This window comes from Corylus avellana, chromosome ca7, assembly GCF_901000735.1.
Source record: "Corylus avellana chromosome ca7, CavTom2PMs-1.0".
NCBI lineage: Eukaryota > Viridiplantae > Streptophyta > Magnoliopsida > Fagales > Betulaceae > Corylus > Corylus avellana.
In genome coordinates this window covers 27,461,398-27,476,995 of record NC_081547.1, presented here as the reverse complement: position 1 = coordinate 27,476,995, position 15,598 = coordinate 27,461,398, and the positions used below count along the sequence as shown (strand labels likewise).

General features: G+C 37.1%; 3 protein-coding genes and 3 non-coding genes across 6 annotated transcripts; all 6 read right to left on the bottom strand.

Annotated features, from left to right (window-relative positions):
* Window positions 1-220: 220 nt before the first annotated feature.
* On the bottom strand, window positions 221-293 carry TRNAK-UUU (transfer RNA lysine (anticodon UUU)). Its single transcript has one exon. It is a non-coding gene; the product is annotated as a tRNA-Lys (tRNA).
* Window positions 294-387: 94 nt separating this feature from the next.
* Window positions 388-460, bottom strand: TRNAK-UUU (transfer RNA lysine (anticodon UUU)). Its single transcript has one exon. It is a non-coding gene; the product is annotated as a tRNA-Lys (tRNA).
* A 93-nt stretch (window positions 461-553) lies between these two features.
* On the bottom strand, window positions 554-626 carry TRNAK-UUU (transfer RNA lysine (anticodon UUU)). The gene has a single exon. It is a non-coding gene; the product is annotated as a tRNA-Lys (tRNA).
* A 1,092-nt stretch (window positions 627-1,718) lies between these two features.
* LOC132187675 (16 kDa phloem protein 1) lies at window positions 1,719-3,938 on the bottom strand. The gene is made up of 5 exons (XM_059602066.1): window positions 3,799-3,938; window positions 3,237-3,302; window positions 2,654-2,792; window positions 2,108-2,243; window positions 1,719-2,021 (listed from the first exon to the last, which is right to left on the bottom strand). The coding sequence occupies exons 1-5, from the start codon at window positions 3,863-3,865 to the stop codon at window positions 1,962-1,964; spliced, it is 468 nt and encodes a 155-aa protein (XP_059458049.1). The 5' UTR covers window positions 3,866-3,938; the 3' UTR covers window positions 1,719-1,961.
* Window positions 3,939-4,992: 1,054 nt separating this feature from the next.
* On the bottom strand, window positions 4,993-9,989 carry LOC132187691 (serine/arginine-rich SC35-like splicing factor SCL30). Its single transcript, XM_059602084.1, has 8 exons — window positions 9,862-9,989; window positions 9,016-9,229; window positions 8,777-8,854; window positions 7,288-7,452; window positions 7,146-7,192; window positions 6,007-6,085; window positions 5,732-5,914; window positions 4,993-5,331 (listed from the first exon to the last, which is right to left on the bottom strand). Exons 2-8 carry the CDS (start codon window positions 9,219-9,221, stop codon window positions 5,208-5,210), a joined length of 882 nt encoding a protein of 293 aa, XP_059458067.1. The 5' UTR covers window positions 9,222-9,229; window positions 9,862-9,989; the 3' UTR covers window positions 4,993-5,207.
* Window positions 9,990-10,731: 742 nt separating this feature from the next.
* On the bottom strand, window positions 10,732-15,253 carry LOC132186958 (uncharacterized). Its single transcript, XM_059601088.1, has 10 exons — window positions 14,999-15,253; window positions 14,727-14,802; window positions 14,482-14,579; window positions 13,839-13,940; window positions 13,201-13,287; window positions 12,819-12,935; window positions 12,544-12,647; window positions 11,735-11,874; window positions 11,514-11,650; window positions 10,732-11,395 (listed from the first exon to the last, which is right to left on the bottom strand). Exons 1-10 carry the CDS (start codon window positions 15,209-15,211, stop codon window positions 11,219-11,221), a joined length of 1,251 nt encoding a protein of 416 aa, XP_059457071.1. The 5' UTR covers window positions 15,212-15,253; the 3' UTR covers window positions 10,732-11,218.
* Between the last annotated feature and the right edge of the window lie 345 nt (window positions 15,254-15,598).

Below are 15,598 nucleotides of genomic sequence, written 5' to 3'. Positions count from 1 at the left end.
GCCTTTCTTTTCTTTCCTTCATTTGGGTGGCACTTGACAACGAAAAGGAGGGAAGTCAACGACTTGTTCATCCAAAAAAAAAAAAAAGAATAGTTAAAAGATCGTCCATTATTTTTTTTTTAATAAGTAAAAGAGAAATACGGCACCTACTTTTGTCATTTCACGTCCTTCTCTATAATTTTTTTCAAAAAATCAATCAAAGAAAGAATTTCTTGATTTACGCCGTCTGTGGGAATCGAACCCACGACCACGTGGTTAAAAGCCACGCGCTCTACCAGCTGAGCTAAGACGGCTTAGTTACTGTATACTTGATTAACATAATTAAAACGTCATTTTTCATTTTTCTATAATAATGAAAATAGGGAACTTGGAAAGAAAAGATGATCCCGCCGTCTGTGGGAATCGAACCCACGACCACGTGGTTAAAAGCCACGCGCTCTACCAGCTGAGCTAAGACGGCTTACTTGCACTACGCTTGATTAATATAATTAAGACGTTGGTTTTCATTTTTTTAAAATAAAAAAAAGGGAAATTGGTCAACGAAAGATGTTCTCGCCGTCTGTGGGAATCGAACCCACGACCACGTGGTTAAAAGCCACGCGCTCTACCAGCTGAGCTAAGACGGCTTCATGCAAACATGATTAAAATATAATATTAACTACAAATGAATATTTCATTCCGTGAGATGAAATTTTGTTGCACATTGTGGTGGTGAGAAAAGAATTTCGCTCAAATATCAATGAAATTTGCATGGTGTTGAGCAAGAGGTACAACCATAAATATACAATATTAGGATTACAATTATTTTTTAATATCCTCTTATCAACAAAATTGAGCATAAAAGAATGCCATGTTAATGATTGAAAGCGAAAGGTGCAAACACACATTGACTTTTACAGGTGGCTGTTTGAGGTGGTTTCTTTTATATTTCTTATAACTTTTTGAGATTTGTTTGTAAATTAAAAAAACTAAAATGATTTGGTGGCTTGCTTATTCTTTCAAAAAAAAAAAAAAAAAAATTGCGGCTTGTTTGATTTGCGGAATGGGTATTTTATTTTACAAAATGAATAGTTAGTATTAATAATGAATGAGGGTAGAATGAAATACGTATTCTTATTCCTCAGTTTGATAGCAAAAAGATGTCATAATTGAAATTGAATTAAAAGTACCGAAAATAAAGCTCATTTCTTATTTTTCTAAGCTCTATATATATATATATTTTAAAAATAAAAGCTTATCTTTGTCTATTCTTTAAGGAATAGCTATTTCTCTTATTTTTTTAGAGAAATAGGTATTCATTTTTGGAAGGAAATAGTTATTCTCATGGAATAACTATTCCTATGAAGAGGTATTTATCAAATAAATAGGGGTTATTCTTATGAAATAATTATTCCATTCTATGGGTCTATTCAACAGAAAGTGTTATTTATAAAAGGGGAAGCCAATTGATTTTTGCAAGGAGAGAAGTGTAGGCTTAGCTTAAAGCAATTCCGCTCTTTGTGAATGAAAATAGTGAATGAGTTAATAATGAATTTTTCTTTCTGGGAATTTCTTTTAAAAAAAACATACCCAACCCGAGTAATTTGAGTACTTGTTAAGGGCTTAGTTAAGGACTTTGTGACCTAAGTTTGAACATGTGTGTTTTCAGCAGAGCCAAGCCCAAAAATGCAATACTTCTTAAATAGAATCGATGTTGGATGTAAATCAAAATATGTTGGTAGTATTCTAATTTCAGATTTGGAATTTCACGACTTCTTAAATAGATACAAATACAAGGACATAATTTTCCTCCAAACTAGTTTTGAGAGGAGATTTAATCTATTAATGCTGAACTTTTATTTATTGTTGCTTTAGCATGTATATCTAGTTTGAACTTTGAAGAAGCAACTGAAAAACTTTGACAACAACAATATCTCTGCTGTAAATATGTTCCATATATGTGGACCAAACTGACAATGGAACTAGTATTGGCGGCTTTGCTTCCATCCCCCAAGCTCTTCTCCATCATACTTCTCTTCTACCTACAAAATCCAATAAACCAGAAGGTTGCCATGTTATAAACAAAGCAACCAGCTATATATCACAAGCTGAGAAGATCTAGAAGTACCTTTTGGGTGAAAGTGACACCAACTTGAATCTCTCCACAATAAGTTTGGTCACTTTTCACCACGCTGTACTTGCGAGGATGCACTTCAGAAGCTCCCTTCTCCACTCCCACCGCCAATAAATCCTCCACGTAGATGCTTCACATGGAAAAAAAAAATTGATGTAGACAAAAATCAGAGAAATAAGACATGTACATCTACTATTGTTTTGGCTGCGAGCGGTGAGATTAGCGTTAGTGTGTGGGTGAAATTCAGGTAGTTTAAGAGGACGGACTACAGAGCCCACCTACTCCGAATAACTTCAGATGAAAGGCTCAAATGCCTGGAGCAAATGAGACCTACAACCTACTTTTCAAGAGATCCTCGATCATATAAGTCGTCGTATACGGAGATCATGTGCATGTAAGAATTGTTCCATTACAGTCAGGTAGAATTCTCTTATCACTACTTAAGCAACTTAACAAATTACAGTACCCTCTGAAGGAAGAAGTATTTCTGGAAGTCTTGAAAACATATAAACTGTCAATAAGAAACATATGATGTCTTACGTGGCTTGTCCAATGTAGTCATCGACAGAGAATGTGTCCTTATCGAAGATTTTGAGAATGAGCTTGTATTGGTCACCTTCCCCTGGATACTCTACCCTAAATGTAAATTTCTCGTTCCACGCCGGACTTCCACCTTGACCTGCGTGCACCATTCATACATTTCTATAAAGAGCATTTTTTAGGGGTTATTACAACTTTTACTATAAGTTTCTTACTACGTAATCTACTAAAATGTAAGGGGGTTGTCATAAAAACTGTAGTTTTCCAAGTATTTTTTGTTCTGTAAAAGGGGCTGAACCTAGAAAGGCAGCATATCTGAAAGTTTTTGCCTTAGTTCTTGGGGGAGTGTTTATTATGACTAAACTAATTGACCAGTCATTATCTAATTGACGAGAGTAGATAAATTTCAATTAGGTTAACAAAATCCAGTTTGGTTGTCTATTTTCTAAGGGCAATACTCTGCAATACCATATACTACCGTCCCCTGTTACTGATCTTTTAAACAAATTTCCTCCGACAAAAATTGATAGAAACTTTGTCCTATTTTATATTCAATGTGAGTGGGAAGCTAGAAAGAACTAACCTCGGGCCACACTGCTCTTGCGCTCTTGGCTTTTGTATTGTATCAGAACATAAGGATCCATACGATCTGCCATATATATATTACACACACACACACACACAAAAAAAAAGTTAAATCAAATAAATGGTCAGGGTTGACTTGAAAGAATGGGACGGCATCGTATCGTGATCAATGAGCTGAAAACCGAAATAATAAATTTATAGATGTTCGATGATAGTTGACATTGATGGCCTGGTAGACGACCCAGTTCATGCGATAAATTTATGTTAGCTTGAAGGAAGTCGAAACATACTCTGCATTTTAATCGATAAAACAGCAAACGAGAAGAAGAATGAAACAAAGAAACAAAAATTACCCAAAAAGAAAAAAACAAACAAACAAAGAAAACCAAGAAGATATTGAATCAAAGAATGAAAGAGAAAACAATTCGAGGAAACCCATGAATCTGTCTGGTAATTTATGAATGCCATTCCAGAGTGCTGCATGGTCTTTTATATCAAGCTTGGAATACCAGCAAAAAAGAGGAAAAAATGAAAAAAATGAAAATATACATAAATTATACCTAGGAAATCAGTGTCTCCAAGGCCTTTTGCATTCACCAGCAGCACCTCCAATGTCCCGATTGCCATCTCTCTCTCTCTCTCTCTGTCTCTGAAATTTCAGTTTTGACAAGTTGTGTCTCAAGAAGACTTTGTATATCATGGTTCATATCGAAGACTTGTGATGGGTAGTTGAATGACGGGCGGTCAAGATCTAAAAATGAACAAAGACCGGCGATTTGGCCAGCTTATGGGTTTCCTCCTCCAATAGACTAATAATACTAGGTAATATCAAGTGGCCGCCACGTTTGGGGCGCAGCCATCGTGTGAATGCTACTTGTGGACCGTCGGCTAATTTATATTTTATTGTACTTCGAATGGCATCAGCACTCTTAACAAATTCACATGACATAAACCAGTTAAAAATTAAATTCATTTATACACTTTGGTTAAAAACATTTTATAAATACCTGCAAACGTTTTTTTATTTCAATTTGCCACCACTGAGCATGGCCATTTCCATATCCTAAATCGCCATATTACACGAATGTCAAACATGGGGGGGCCAAACAAGCATCTCTAGCCAGAGAGAGCTCGAAATTCCAAATTGACCCAATCTCGATATGTTGAGGTTGCTTCGATGGCTCAAAGCGACCTCTATCAAAATCTAAAAGTTAATTGGCACCTAGATAGAATAGTAGAGGATAAAAGAGTGGTTGAATCATTTGTTCTAGGGTCCAATTAATATGTAAGCCATCTCATGAGAATAGAGCTGTGCAAACTACTGATTTTCCAACCTGCACAAATCGCCTTCCATTTTAAATTTCCGACATTTACAAACCAACGTCACCGACATCACCTTTTAAGTCCGAAACAACGTTATGCCATTTTGAAGAATCTGTAAATTCATTCAAAACACACTGCTGTTTTGAGCCCCCTATTCCCTCCCGAAATTTCATATATATATAAGAGAATTTTCCTCTAAATATATAAACAACAACATTGGTGACTCTTTGTCGAAGAAGAAGATGAAAAACAAAAATCTCTTCATTTTCAACCAAAACTCTTCGACTTCGACCACAACCACGGTCCAATCCTGGCTTTCCAACTGCCTTCGACTCCAATTCTTCGGAGACGAAGGCAGCTCAAAAATCACCTTCGACTAAGGTTTTCAAACAGATGCAAAAGCTGAAAGGCTGAAAGGGGAGGGAGGGGAGTAAAAAATTGGAAAGCAGATATAACTTATATCCAATTCTCAAAGTTGAAGCTTAAACATAGAAGTCAAACCATAAAAGTTCTATGCGTCCTAACACACGCAACACAAATTCTTTAAATTAGTTCCTCTGGTAGCACACAATCCTACTACCGTTTGCAATATGCATACCATTGAAACCAGTGTTACAACAAGAAAGTTTCATATCCTGCCTTTCCATTATCTGCTGCGCCTAGGTGACAAGTCGGCAGACCTAGACCTAGATCCAGAGGGTGATCTTGATACTCTTCCAGGCGATGACCTCCAGTGACCTCGCGCTTCCTCAGTCTCGTATGTAGGTTTCCTACAATGATATGTTTGACATAAGCACAAGCAATCAATAGAGAAAAAGAATCAAACAAAGAGTGCAAACAACCAGAAATTTAATTAATATCAAATTAAAACTTAAATACTCTTTAGCACAAATGGTTCCTCTTGGGCAGAGGTCTCCATAACACTGCATGCCTTGGATGCACTAAAAGCCACTGGTCAAACTGATGGCTGCCCCAAATTTTAGCCACACTATTTGGTCTGTATGTGTGGGGTGGGGTGGGATTTTGGGAATAGGATCCTCTCCACTTCAATTGATATGGAGAGGACCAATTCACGTCATCGTCACAAAGCAATTCAAAGAACAAAGACTCCTATGTACAACATGGTATAGCTAACAAAGTTAAAATTAGTTAGAAAATTCTAAAACTTACTCGCGATATCCATTGCCATTTTCATTTTGATCAGCAGCATTGTCATAACCTGGAGAATAAGACTTGCCATTATCAGCATCTCGCTCCCTTCGGGGACCTCTTGGTGATCGAGGGTGCTCTGCGTGCCTTCTACTTGGGGAAACTGAATAGTCAGCCCTTCGTCTTGGCACAGGTGAGGAGGACCTGACAATTGCAATATAATTCAGTAACGTTTCAACCTGCCCAAGTGACCACTAGAAAAGAGATTATGGCAGTTTGTAAACTTGCAAGTTTACCTTGAACGGTATCGACTCCTAGAACCTGAAGGATAGCGGGGGGAGCGTGAACGAGATACTGAACGAGACCGAGATCGTCCTGAGAGATATCAGATTCAAAAGAAGAATATTTTAAACAGGAGTCACATAATGGATATGAAAACAAAAAATGCAAAGCCATGCTATAGAGACCAAAACATGATTCTAAATTAATAAATTATATAACTTTCAGCTTCAAAACTTTCATCTAAAAGAATGATTAGAATACCACCAAATAATTCATTTGGTTATCCTTTCCAAAGATAACCGCTGAGTTAGAAGTACAAGTGGCTTGCAGATCAAGTGCATTTAAGTCAATGAAAATGCTACCCTCAGTAAACTATAGTAGCTGAGCTAGCAGGCATCTTGAAGAAATGACACCCCAACTTCAGGACCACATCCTAAAGCAACAAAATGATTCACATCATAACAACCATTTGAAGAGATTGACTTATAAACAAGAAAGGGTTCCTCGGCGTCAAAGATTACAATTGCTAAGTTAGGAACTAACTTCAAAACATGCGAAACAAATGAAAGATAGCAAACAGACTAAATAGTAGCCTTATGGCCATAAAGGTTTTAAAAAGAGACAGCGTCAATGTGGCTGCAGTTCATTACTGATGCATTCAAACTTCAAGACCACAAAAAGTTAATAGGCAAAAAAGTGTGTGGTTGGAGCCATAGACCTCAAGTCCTTTCCCTAAACTGTTTAGAAACAGGATTTGCAGGCCCAGCCTTGAACTTTGGAACATGAACTTGGGCTTAAGAGAGGATCTAAATCCATCAATCTTCCTGACGTTCAGGAATGATTACACTCGTACCTGATTGAACATATGAACAGGCCTATAATGTGATTCCACAAACTGACTAGCATCTTGTTAATAGATTCGGACCAAGCTTCTTAACTTGCAATCTAAATAACCCAAATTCTTCCAAATGTTAATAGAATACATGTAATAGATGCCAATGTCCTTAACAACAATAATAGGTTAAGAGACAAAAAATCAGTAAGGCAATACCTCCAATGGGCAATGATATTTTGAGAAATTTTTCATAAAGCAATGGCAACTATTGGGATACAGAACTATCGAGAAGAACTGAAGTTATCAGAAACAGCATACCATAATAAGATGACTGCCGTCCCCCATAGCTCGAGCCCGAAGGTCCTCTGCATTAGTACAATAACCGACAGGAATCACCATACATTTAAGGCGTGGAACATAACTAATGTAGGAGGTAAGGAGGGGGGAGTGGCAGACTTACCTCACCCTAGTCCTTTGACGCATTTCCTCTGGCCTTTTCCTTGTTTCGGCAGCAAGAACCACTGATATCTCTCTCCCCGCAAAAATTTTCCCGTTCATATGATACTGAGCCTCTGAGGCATCATAACCATCCACAAACTGCACAAATGCAAATCCTCGAGGTTCCCTAGAAAGAAGACATGGGAAAGCTTCATTGGATGAAAGATCTAATCTGAGCAAACACAGACTGTATGAGGGCACTGACTTGACAATAATAGCACCATAAGATACCGCCACAATGTGGTTATTTGGTATACCTTTCTTTACACATCTAAAAATCAGCTCTGAAGCACTTCCAGATAAGTGCATGCTGAATTTACTTAAAGCAGATAAAATCCAAGCTTAGTGGCTGCCCTTTACTTTATAGTCAAGTATGAAAGTCAACTTCAAAAGAGGCAAGTGACTTGAAAATTCTTCACATTCTTGTAGTTACACGATGCACTTGAAATCAACGTTCCCACAAACTTAAAAATCTCTTCATGTAGTCTTCAATTGGTCAAGACTATAAATCTTCTTCCTCATCAAACTTCTATTGGTTGTGTAATTATATAATTTCCTTCATTTGAGGATTACTCTAACACTCTTGGGGACCAACAAGTTAGGCAATGATAAACAGTAGGTCTTCACCAAAAGTGGGGCTTGGGCTTGTTTTAACTTCAAAGTTCAAACCAACATACCCCCTGACAAACCAGTTCAGATTTTAATTCACTATGAAAAGGAACAATAAATACCTTCATAAATAGTTTAGAATGTAACTCAATAGACAAATTTTGCATCCCCTACTCGCGTATCTTAACCAAAGATGCCAAACAAAATTAGTAAAGAAGTGGAGTCTCAAACAATCAGCAATTCAAATCCATATTTATCAATCCTATGAATTTTGCTTGCAAAGACTAGCAACACAAAATACAAACACCTAATTGCCATCGACGTCAAAAGAACTCAACTTTAGCAAATTCATGCTTCCTTTCAAGCAAATTATTCAACATCAACTTTGAGACACAAGCCTTGGCTTGGTTCAATTAGGAAAATCAACAATTAAAGTAGTTGTTCAGCAGTTACAATAGCCCCTTTAGAATTATAAAATTTTAAGTTGAGCGGTGATGTAAAGCTGGTGTAGGGTAAAGCAAAGAAGAGCTTCAGCAACATGTTATAATTATAAATGACCTGCATTGTGAAGTTAAGGTGTTGGATTGTTATACAGAATCTAATATCCCACTAGTTTGAAACAAGCAGCTCAATCAAGCTAGCAAACTTGGCTGCATGTAGATGAACTATGCTTGGAAATCGCTAATTATGCTCTATTGAAGCTAAATCTTGTTCCAAGTCCAAGTGGGCAGTGCGCAAAACCCAGCTTATTTCCACCATTACATCACTGTCTTATCTAGCAAGCTAGTTGGCAGGAATGTAACACATAATACATCTGCAAATCTCTACTGGCAAAAACTCACCCTGTGTAATAGTCCTTGGGAATATACACATCCCTTACTACTCCGAATCTCTCGAATGGAACTCGAAGTTCTTCTGGTCTGCAAACAGACAAAGAGATCTAAATTAACCAACTTGTTTTGACAAATCAACAACATCAAAGGTGGAATCTCCAACCGCCAAAACAACTATAAACAATAACCCACCTATGGCTACACTGAAACACAAACCAAATGACAACCATGGTAAAAGAAAACACTACCTGCAATCCAGAGGAATGTTACGAACCAAAAGGCTTCCGTGATTCTGTTCCTTGCGTCTACCATACCCACCACCACCGCCGCCGCCACCACCGCCACCACCACCACCACCACCACCACCACCGTATCCCCTTCTAGGAGGGCTTCTCCCTCGACCGCCATATCCTCTCCTAGGAGGACTATAGTACGGTGGACTATACCTCCTCATGATGCTACCTAACATCACAACCACAAACCATATGAGACTAATACCTAAAAATACACATTTTCACTTGCTAAATGAAATTTCTAAACCCATTATGAATAAGGTAACTTAGAAATAAAATAAAATAAAAAATAAAATAAAATTTATTTTATAATGTAATAACAGTCGATATGAATCCTTCAAATCGCAGAACCTCATCACAATTCGCATGCCAAGACAAAAGACACCTAGATTCCCTGCTTGGTTGCAAAGAAAAGAGTTCAATTCTTCGAATTTTCTTTCTTTTTATTTTTTTTGGGGGGCGGGGAGAGAACAACAAATACCTCTAGTCAACCCAGCATAATAAAACTACTTTACTTAAATATTTTCAATTTAAAAATAAAAACCTAAAAACAGAACCAAAGATCGAAACTTTCGTTTTCTTTTCCTGCGAATTCTAGCCACCTAAACGAAACCCTAAGGTTTCAAACTAGAGAACGAGGGGGAGAGAGAGAGAATTACAGAGGAATCTTAAGCAGTTTTCACCGAATAGAAAACCTAAAGATTCCCAGCTTGCGGTTTCTCAGAAACCAAACTAAGCCTTAGGGTATCTCTTTTCATTCTTTTCCTGATCAATCGAAACGAACAAAGTAGGCAGATTTACCTGCAACAACAAGAGCTTGAGAGAACAGAGAGAACCCAAAATCTTCTTACTTAGATCTGAAGTATGCGCGTCGAACTATGTCGCCTATTTTGCTTTTAAAAAGCCTCAATTTCCGACTTATCAAAAAAAAAAAAAAAAAAAAAACTCGCTTCGGTATTTTCCACGATATTTCAAACTTTAAAGTCTAAACCCTAGTCAGTCTTTGAAATGACATCGGGCGGGTCGATCCGGTTTTTTGATAAGTGGGTTGGGCTTTTTTTTTTCTTCTATCCTCTTTGAGGCGAATCTTTCTCTAAGCTCGGTTTTTCGGAATTAATTTATAAAATTGGTATATATTTTTTAAGCATATATAAAAAATACATATTTTAATGTTATAAAGAAAATTACGTGCTTCTCATATGTTAAATGACACATGAAAATTATATAGATTAAGTTGAAAGAACTTTCTCCAATTTAGTTTGAAAGAAAAAATTTTCATTTTTAAAATGTATTTTCTTTCTTGTTGAGAAATATGATTAAAACTATTTAAATTATTGGGCAATTTCAATTTACTCAGAATTATTGTAAGGGAACATTTAGTATGCAAAATATATCCCATCCTTCCTTGGAATAGCCGTTTCAATGAAAAATGACTATTTCCCTAAAGAGAAATAGCTATTCTTAGAGGAACCTAATGTGTTTTCCAAAAAGCCCACATTAATTTTTTTTTAATCCAAATTTCTTGTTTTGAAAAATATATGAATATTGTATGGGTGGCCAGGCACACCCAAGGGATTTTAAGAAGTTTTCTTTAATAAAAAAAATTAAAAAAATGAGCATTTTAAAAAATTTGTTCCAATTTCAAGGTATATGTGTTGTCACTAAACAAAGAATAGGAATAGTCATTCCATTGCAACTTGGGTTGGAGGAAATTTCACATCCTCATTCTAAAACAAGATTCATAATGAAGTATTTGGGTAAGTTTGGTGCAACTAATACACAAATTTCACATTGCTCACGAAGTTCCATTGAACCGAGAAAATGCTGTATAATAGAAAAGAAACCAGCACCAGCTATGGATGCAAGTTACACCTTAAGGAACAAACCTAACAGTTAAAAATACATAAATGGTGATTCTATGAGGAAAGGAGTCAGTTCGCTTGTGACTTTGCAGGGCATCCACAATCCAGCGTGTCCAGCAGCTCTGCATAGTGCACCATCCATATACATTTCTTTGCCAACGATCATCAATATGCATCAGAAAAATTTCACTTCTGCAGTTGACTCAGCATTATCCAAAGTTTATATTCGTCCCGCTCACGATCAGCACGATGCACCTCCTTCATCAAGCTCCATACAGATGGAGGAAAGAGATACATCAACATGCAGCTGCAACATCTAATTGAGGTTCCAGGTTGTCAGAGTCGGCGAGCAAAGGACTCTTCTGGAACTTGTTTCTTAGCTGACCACAAGCAGCACTAGCATCCAGGCCCCTTGTTTGCCGTACACTAACCGTTATTTTTCGTGATTCCAGAGCAGCTGCAAATGCCATCACCTGCCAAATGAAATAACAACCATATATCTATAGATAAATCACAAAATGAATCAAGTGATGAGGTATTGAGGCGTGTTCTTGTCGAGAATTATGGCATAATAGCATGTGTTCAACATACAGCTTTTTTGTGTGGCCGCTTATACTCCGAGCCATCTATTGGATTGAAAGGTATCAGGTTTACATGATAACCACGTCCCCACTCATGGAGAAGATCGGCAAGTTCTACTGCCTGCGCTGTTGTATCATTGACTCCAGCTGCCCATAAGCAATAATAACTTTGAGAAGGCTGTCATTTAAAGGAGTGGCGTACAAAAGTGCAAAAAAGTGAAACGTCAGTACCTAAGAGTGCATACTCAAAGGAAACCCGCCGACCGGTTTCAAGGAAGTAGTCCTTGCAATCTTTCATGATTGCATCCAGAGGATAGGATTTCGCACTTGGCACAATTGCTTCCCTAAGTTTCTGGTTTGGAGCATGTAAGCTGATGCACAAGACAACGAGAGAATTAACAAGAAAACAAAGTTACATCTGCATAATCTGAGAAAGAGATATCGACATCAAACAAGTATAAGCAAAAACAAAACAAGTTAAAATACCTACAGGACAGACCAAAAGTAGATCCTAGAAATTGCTAAAATGGGGGAGCAGTGAAATGAGAAGGGACGACACCACAAAACCCAGGATATCTGATTTACAGTCAATACCCTGGACATTATTTTATTGGAGAAAAAAGAAAAAGGAGAAGGAGAACAAGAACAAGAAGCTAAAAAAAGAAAAAGAAAAAAGACGTGAATTAATTTAGAAATTTGGATCAATGACTTATATTACATCATAGGGCTTAACGGCAGGCAGAATTCACTACTTCTCATCAGTATTTGGTCAGTAAAATCCATTCTCCTGCCAAATATTTCTGCTCAAAGTACAAAAGGCTTAAAAGATAAACCGCAAATTTGACATAATGATTTACATTAAGTTGAATCATAGGCTTAATGCTGTTTAAATTCCTGATGTCGAATATTAGGTCAATTTTATCAGTTTAACATGTGTACTTCAACAAAAAAGGACAATTACTCACACGCAAACAACATCATCAAATGGTTGACAGAATTATCAACCAAAAAATTTTAATTTCCTATTGTAAATGACACACCTGACAGCCAATGTTGACTGAAGTTTGTGAGAAGCCAGCTTTCTAATTGTGTTTGGAACCCCCACAGTGGATATCGTGATCATTCTTTGCCCAATTTGCACATCCTTAAATAGAAGAAAGACGCAAGAATTTAACATGTAAATGGAAAATTCTAGAAGTAAATTACAATCAAGTTCAAATGAAAAATAATTACACCACGTATTAAAAAGTTTTCACAGACATAACAATGTCGTGAAGCAACTAGACTATGTGCATGTAATAGTTCTAAAACGCACCTTATTCAAGCACTGGTGTGCTTCAAGTACTGACTTCAGATTCAACATTGGCTCACCCATTCCCATGAACACCACATTTGTTACCCTATCCTTGAAGACGTCCTCAATAGCTAATACCTATGTATACAAATGTATTTACAACCACTTCATGATGTTAAACAAACTCTAGCCTGCTCGAATACATTTATTGTTTCTAGTATATGATGACAGTGACAGTTTTTTTCTTCTTCTTCTTCTTTTTTTTTTTTTTTTCCGAAGTAATTGAAGTATCTCAATTCCACCTTAGCAACTTTGTCCAGAATTGTGTATACCATAAAATATTCAAAGACAACTACCATAGAGTGGACTATGAAGAGTGAATATAAGAAGACATTAAGAGTACCTGCTCAACAATTTCATGCCTCTTAAGATTCCTTGAAAATCCCCCTTTTCCAGTGGCACAAAATGAGCAACGCAGGGGGCAGCCTACCTGAATATCCAAAACAATAAGGAGCCTAAAAAACAAACCTAGTATAAAAATCAAATTAACAAGAAATATATTGCTGATGTACACAAAAACAATTTCCAGAACCAATGAAAGAATACTCCCAGAAAATGGGCAAAAAATTGGCATTAAATAGTACTCTAATAACCTAGGAAAAATGCTAGTCACATCTGAACTTTATAAGTAATTATAGGGAGCTCATGTAGTATTTAGCACGCATAAGCACATTTATAATCCACCCACTCAATATGGGCAATCCATCTTCCTAACGTGTGACTAACTTTCTAAGGGATCATAATTTCCACCACTCAATATTTGACGTCATCATCAAGGTTTATGTCCAGCAAAGCGCCACATGGTGTTACTAGATTGCTCTGGTATCATTTGTAACAACATAGAAAAAAATTAGCCACATCTACACTATCACCCCAAAAGGGTTAGTCAAGTTCCAATTGAAGCTCTCTATAATCACTTACAAAGCTTAGTCTCACCTAGTAAAACTTTTTAGGGTATCACAAGTCCACTCAGAAAATCACCTGTGACGATACGCACGCTGTAAGGCGCACTGAACCTTTGTCATCTTTGACTGGTATGCCAACGGTTTCAATCAATCTGTTGTCTTCCAATTTAATTAACAACTGCACGGTCAATGGAAAGTATAATAAAATAAGAGAATCAATGTAAAGATAAAGTAGAGAGAGATAACTTCCAAGAATCACAGTATTATCAATTCAAAATGCGAAGCAAAGACATTTGCAGATACCATATTCATACACACACTTGGCTACCCAAAATTTATGATCATGTCCTATACAATAGCATTTGAACAATAGAACTCTAGCATCATATGGCCAATGAGCTTTAGCTCAAATAGTACTTCTTCCCTTTTGTAGCAAGGCGGAGGGTGAGATTGTGGGTTCAAGTCCCACCAGATATTCATCTAAAAAAAGAAGTCCCACCGGATAGTGTGTAACTTACCAATATATATATATATATATATTAAAAAAAAAAAAAAGGAAGAGAGAGAGAGAGAGAGAGAGAGAGAGAGAGAACTATAGCATCATATGAATTGGCCCAACCAATACATTTCATCAAAACACTTACACAACTGCCCAAGTAAGAAATGTATTATTATAACCAAATTACAACAAGAAACGATTCAATTATGTTGCTTTTCACCTTAATAGTCCCATCAGCAGCAGTGGCAGTGCCATAAATGGGCGACCGCCCAACCCTCCATCCAGCTTCTTCAAGATCATTCCTGAATGCCTGAGGCACTGTAACAAACCATGACAATAACACCAATAAAAAAAACGAATTGTATTCACCCATTTACTTATTGGGAAAATGTAAATGTCAGAAAAAAACAAAAACAAAAAAAAACAAAATGTGACCCAAGAGAACGAAGGAGAGGATTTTCTCACGGTGACTGAAGTCTTGAATTTCTTTGACCTTCCTCTTGTAAATGAGATGATGGAGTTGCTTCCCTCTATACTTTTCCTAAAACATAATATTCCCAAGAATCAAAAAGTATCAATACAAACTACGCAATTGCCTGAACCCTTCTGTTTTAAGGCGTCCAGATATTTCGAAAAAAAAAAACCTGAACTTCAAAAAGTGTTACTACCACACGTTAGTCAATTTCTTTCATTTTCTCGAGAAACAAACACAGGATTGAGGTTTTTTGTGTCTTTACCTGATCGAAGTCATGGGCGAGCTGTTGGAGCTCCGGCTCGGACATGCCGAGGAGCACGTGCTGCGATTCAGCCTGGGAGGCACGCGTGGGGGAGGCTATAGAGAAGTTGCGGGAGGGAAAAACGGAAAGGGCACGAGGGCGAACGGCACGTGCGAGAGGCGAGAAGCACACGTGCTGGAGTTGGACAAGCGCCATTGAAGTGCCAATCCTCATATCATCACAAACGCAAAAGAAGCAGAGCACCCGGCAGTATAAACATCGCTTAAACCTCAGATTTCGCACGAAAAGACGATAACAGCCCCTAGATATTTGCTTTGTTCTCTTCAACGACATGCTGTTTAGGGTCTATTGCAAATGGTAACCTACATGGTCGTACGACTGTAGTTACGGGTATGCAAAACGACCTTAGTACATGTCCGTTCACAATAGGGAAAACACAATTACCATATCCCAAACTTCATGACATTATAATTATCCTCGGATTGGACGAATTATCCAAAATAAATTGAGCATTTTTTGTCGCTCAAGAAAATATATTGGTCTAATAAAATCGCAAGAGGGTTTTAATTGGTGAATTCAATTTGAATCCAGTTCTAATTG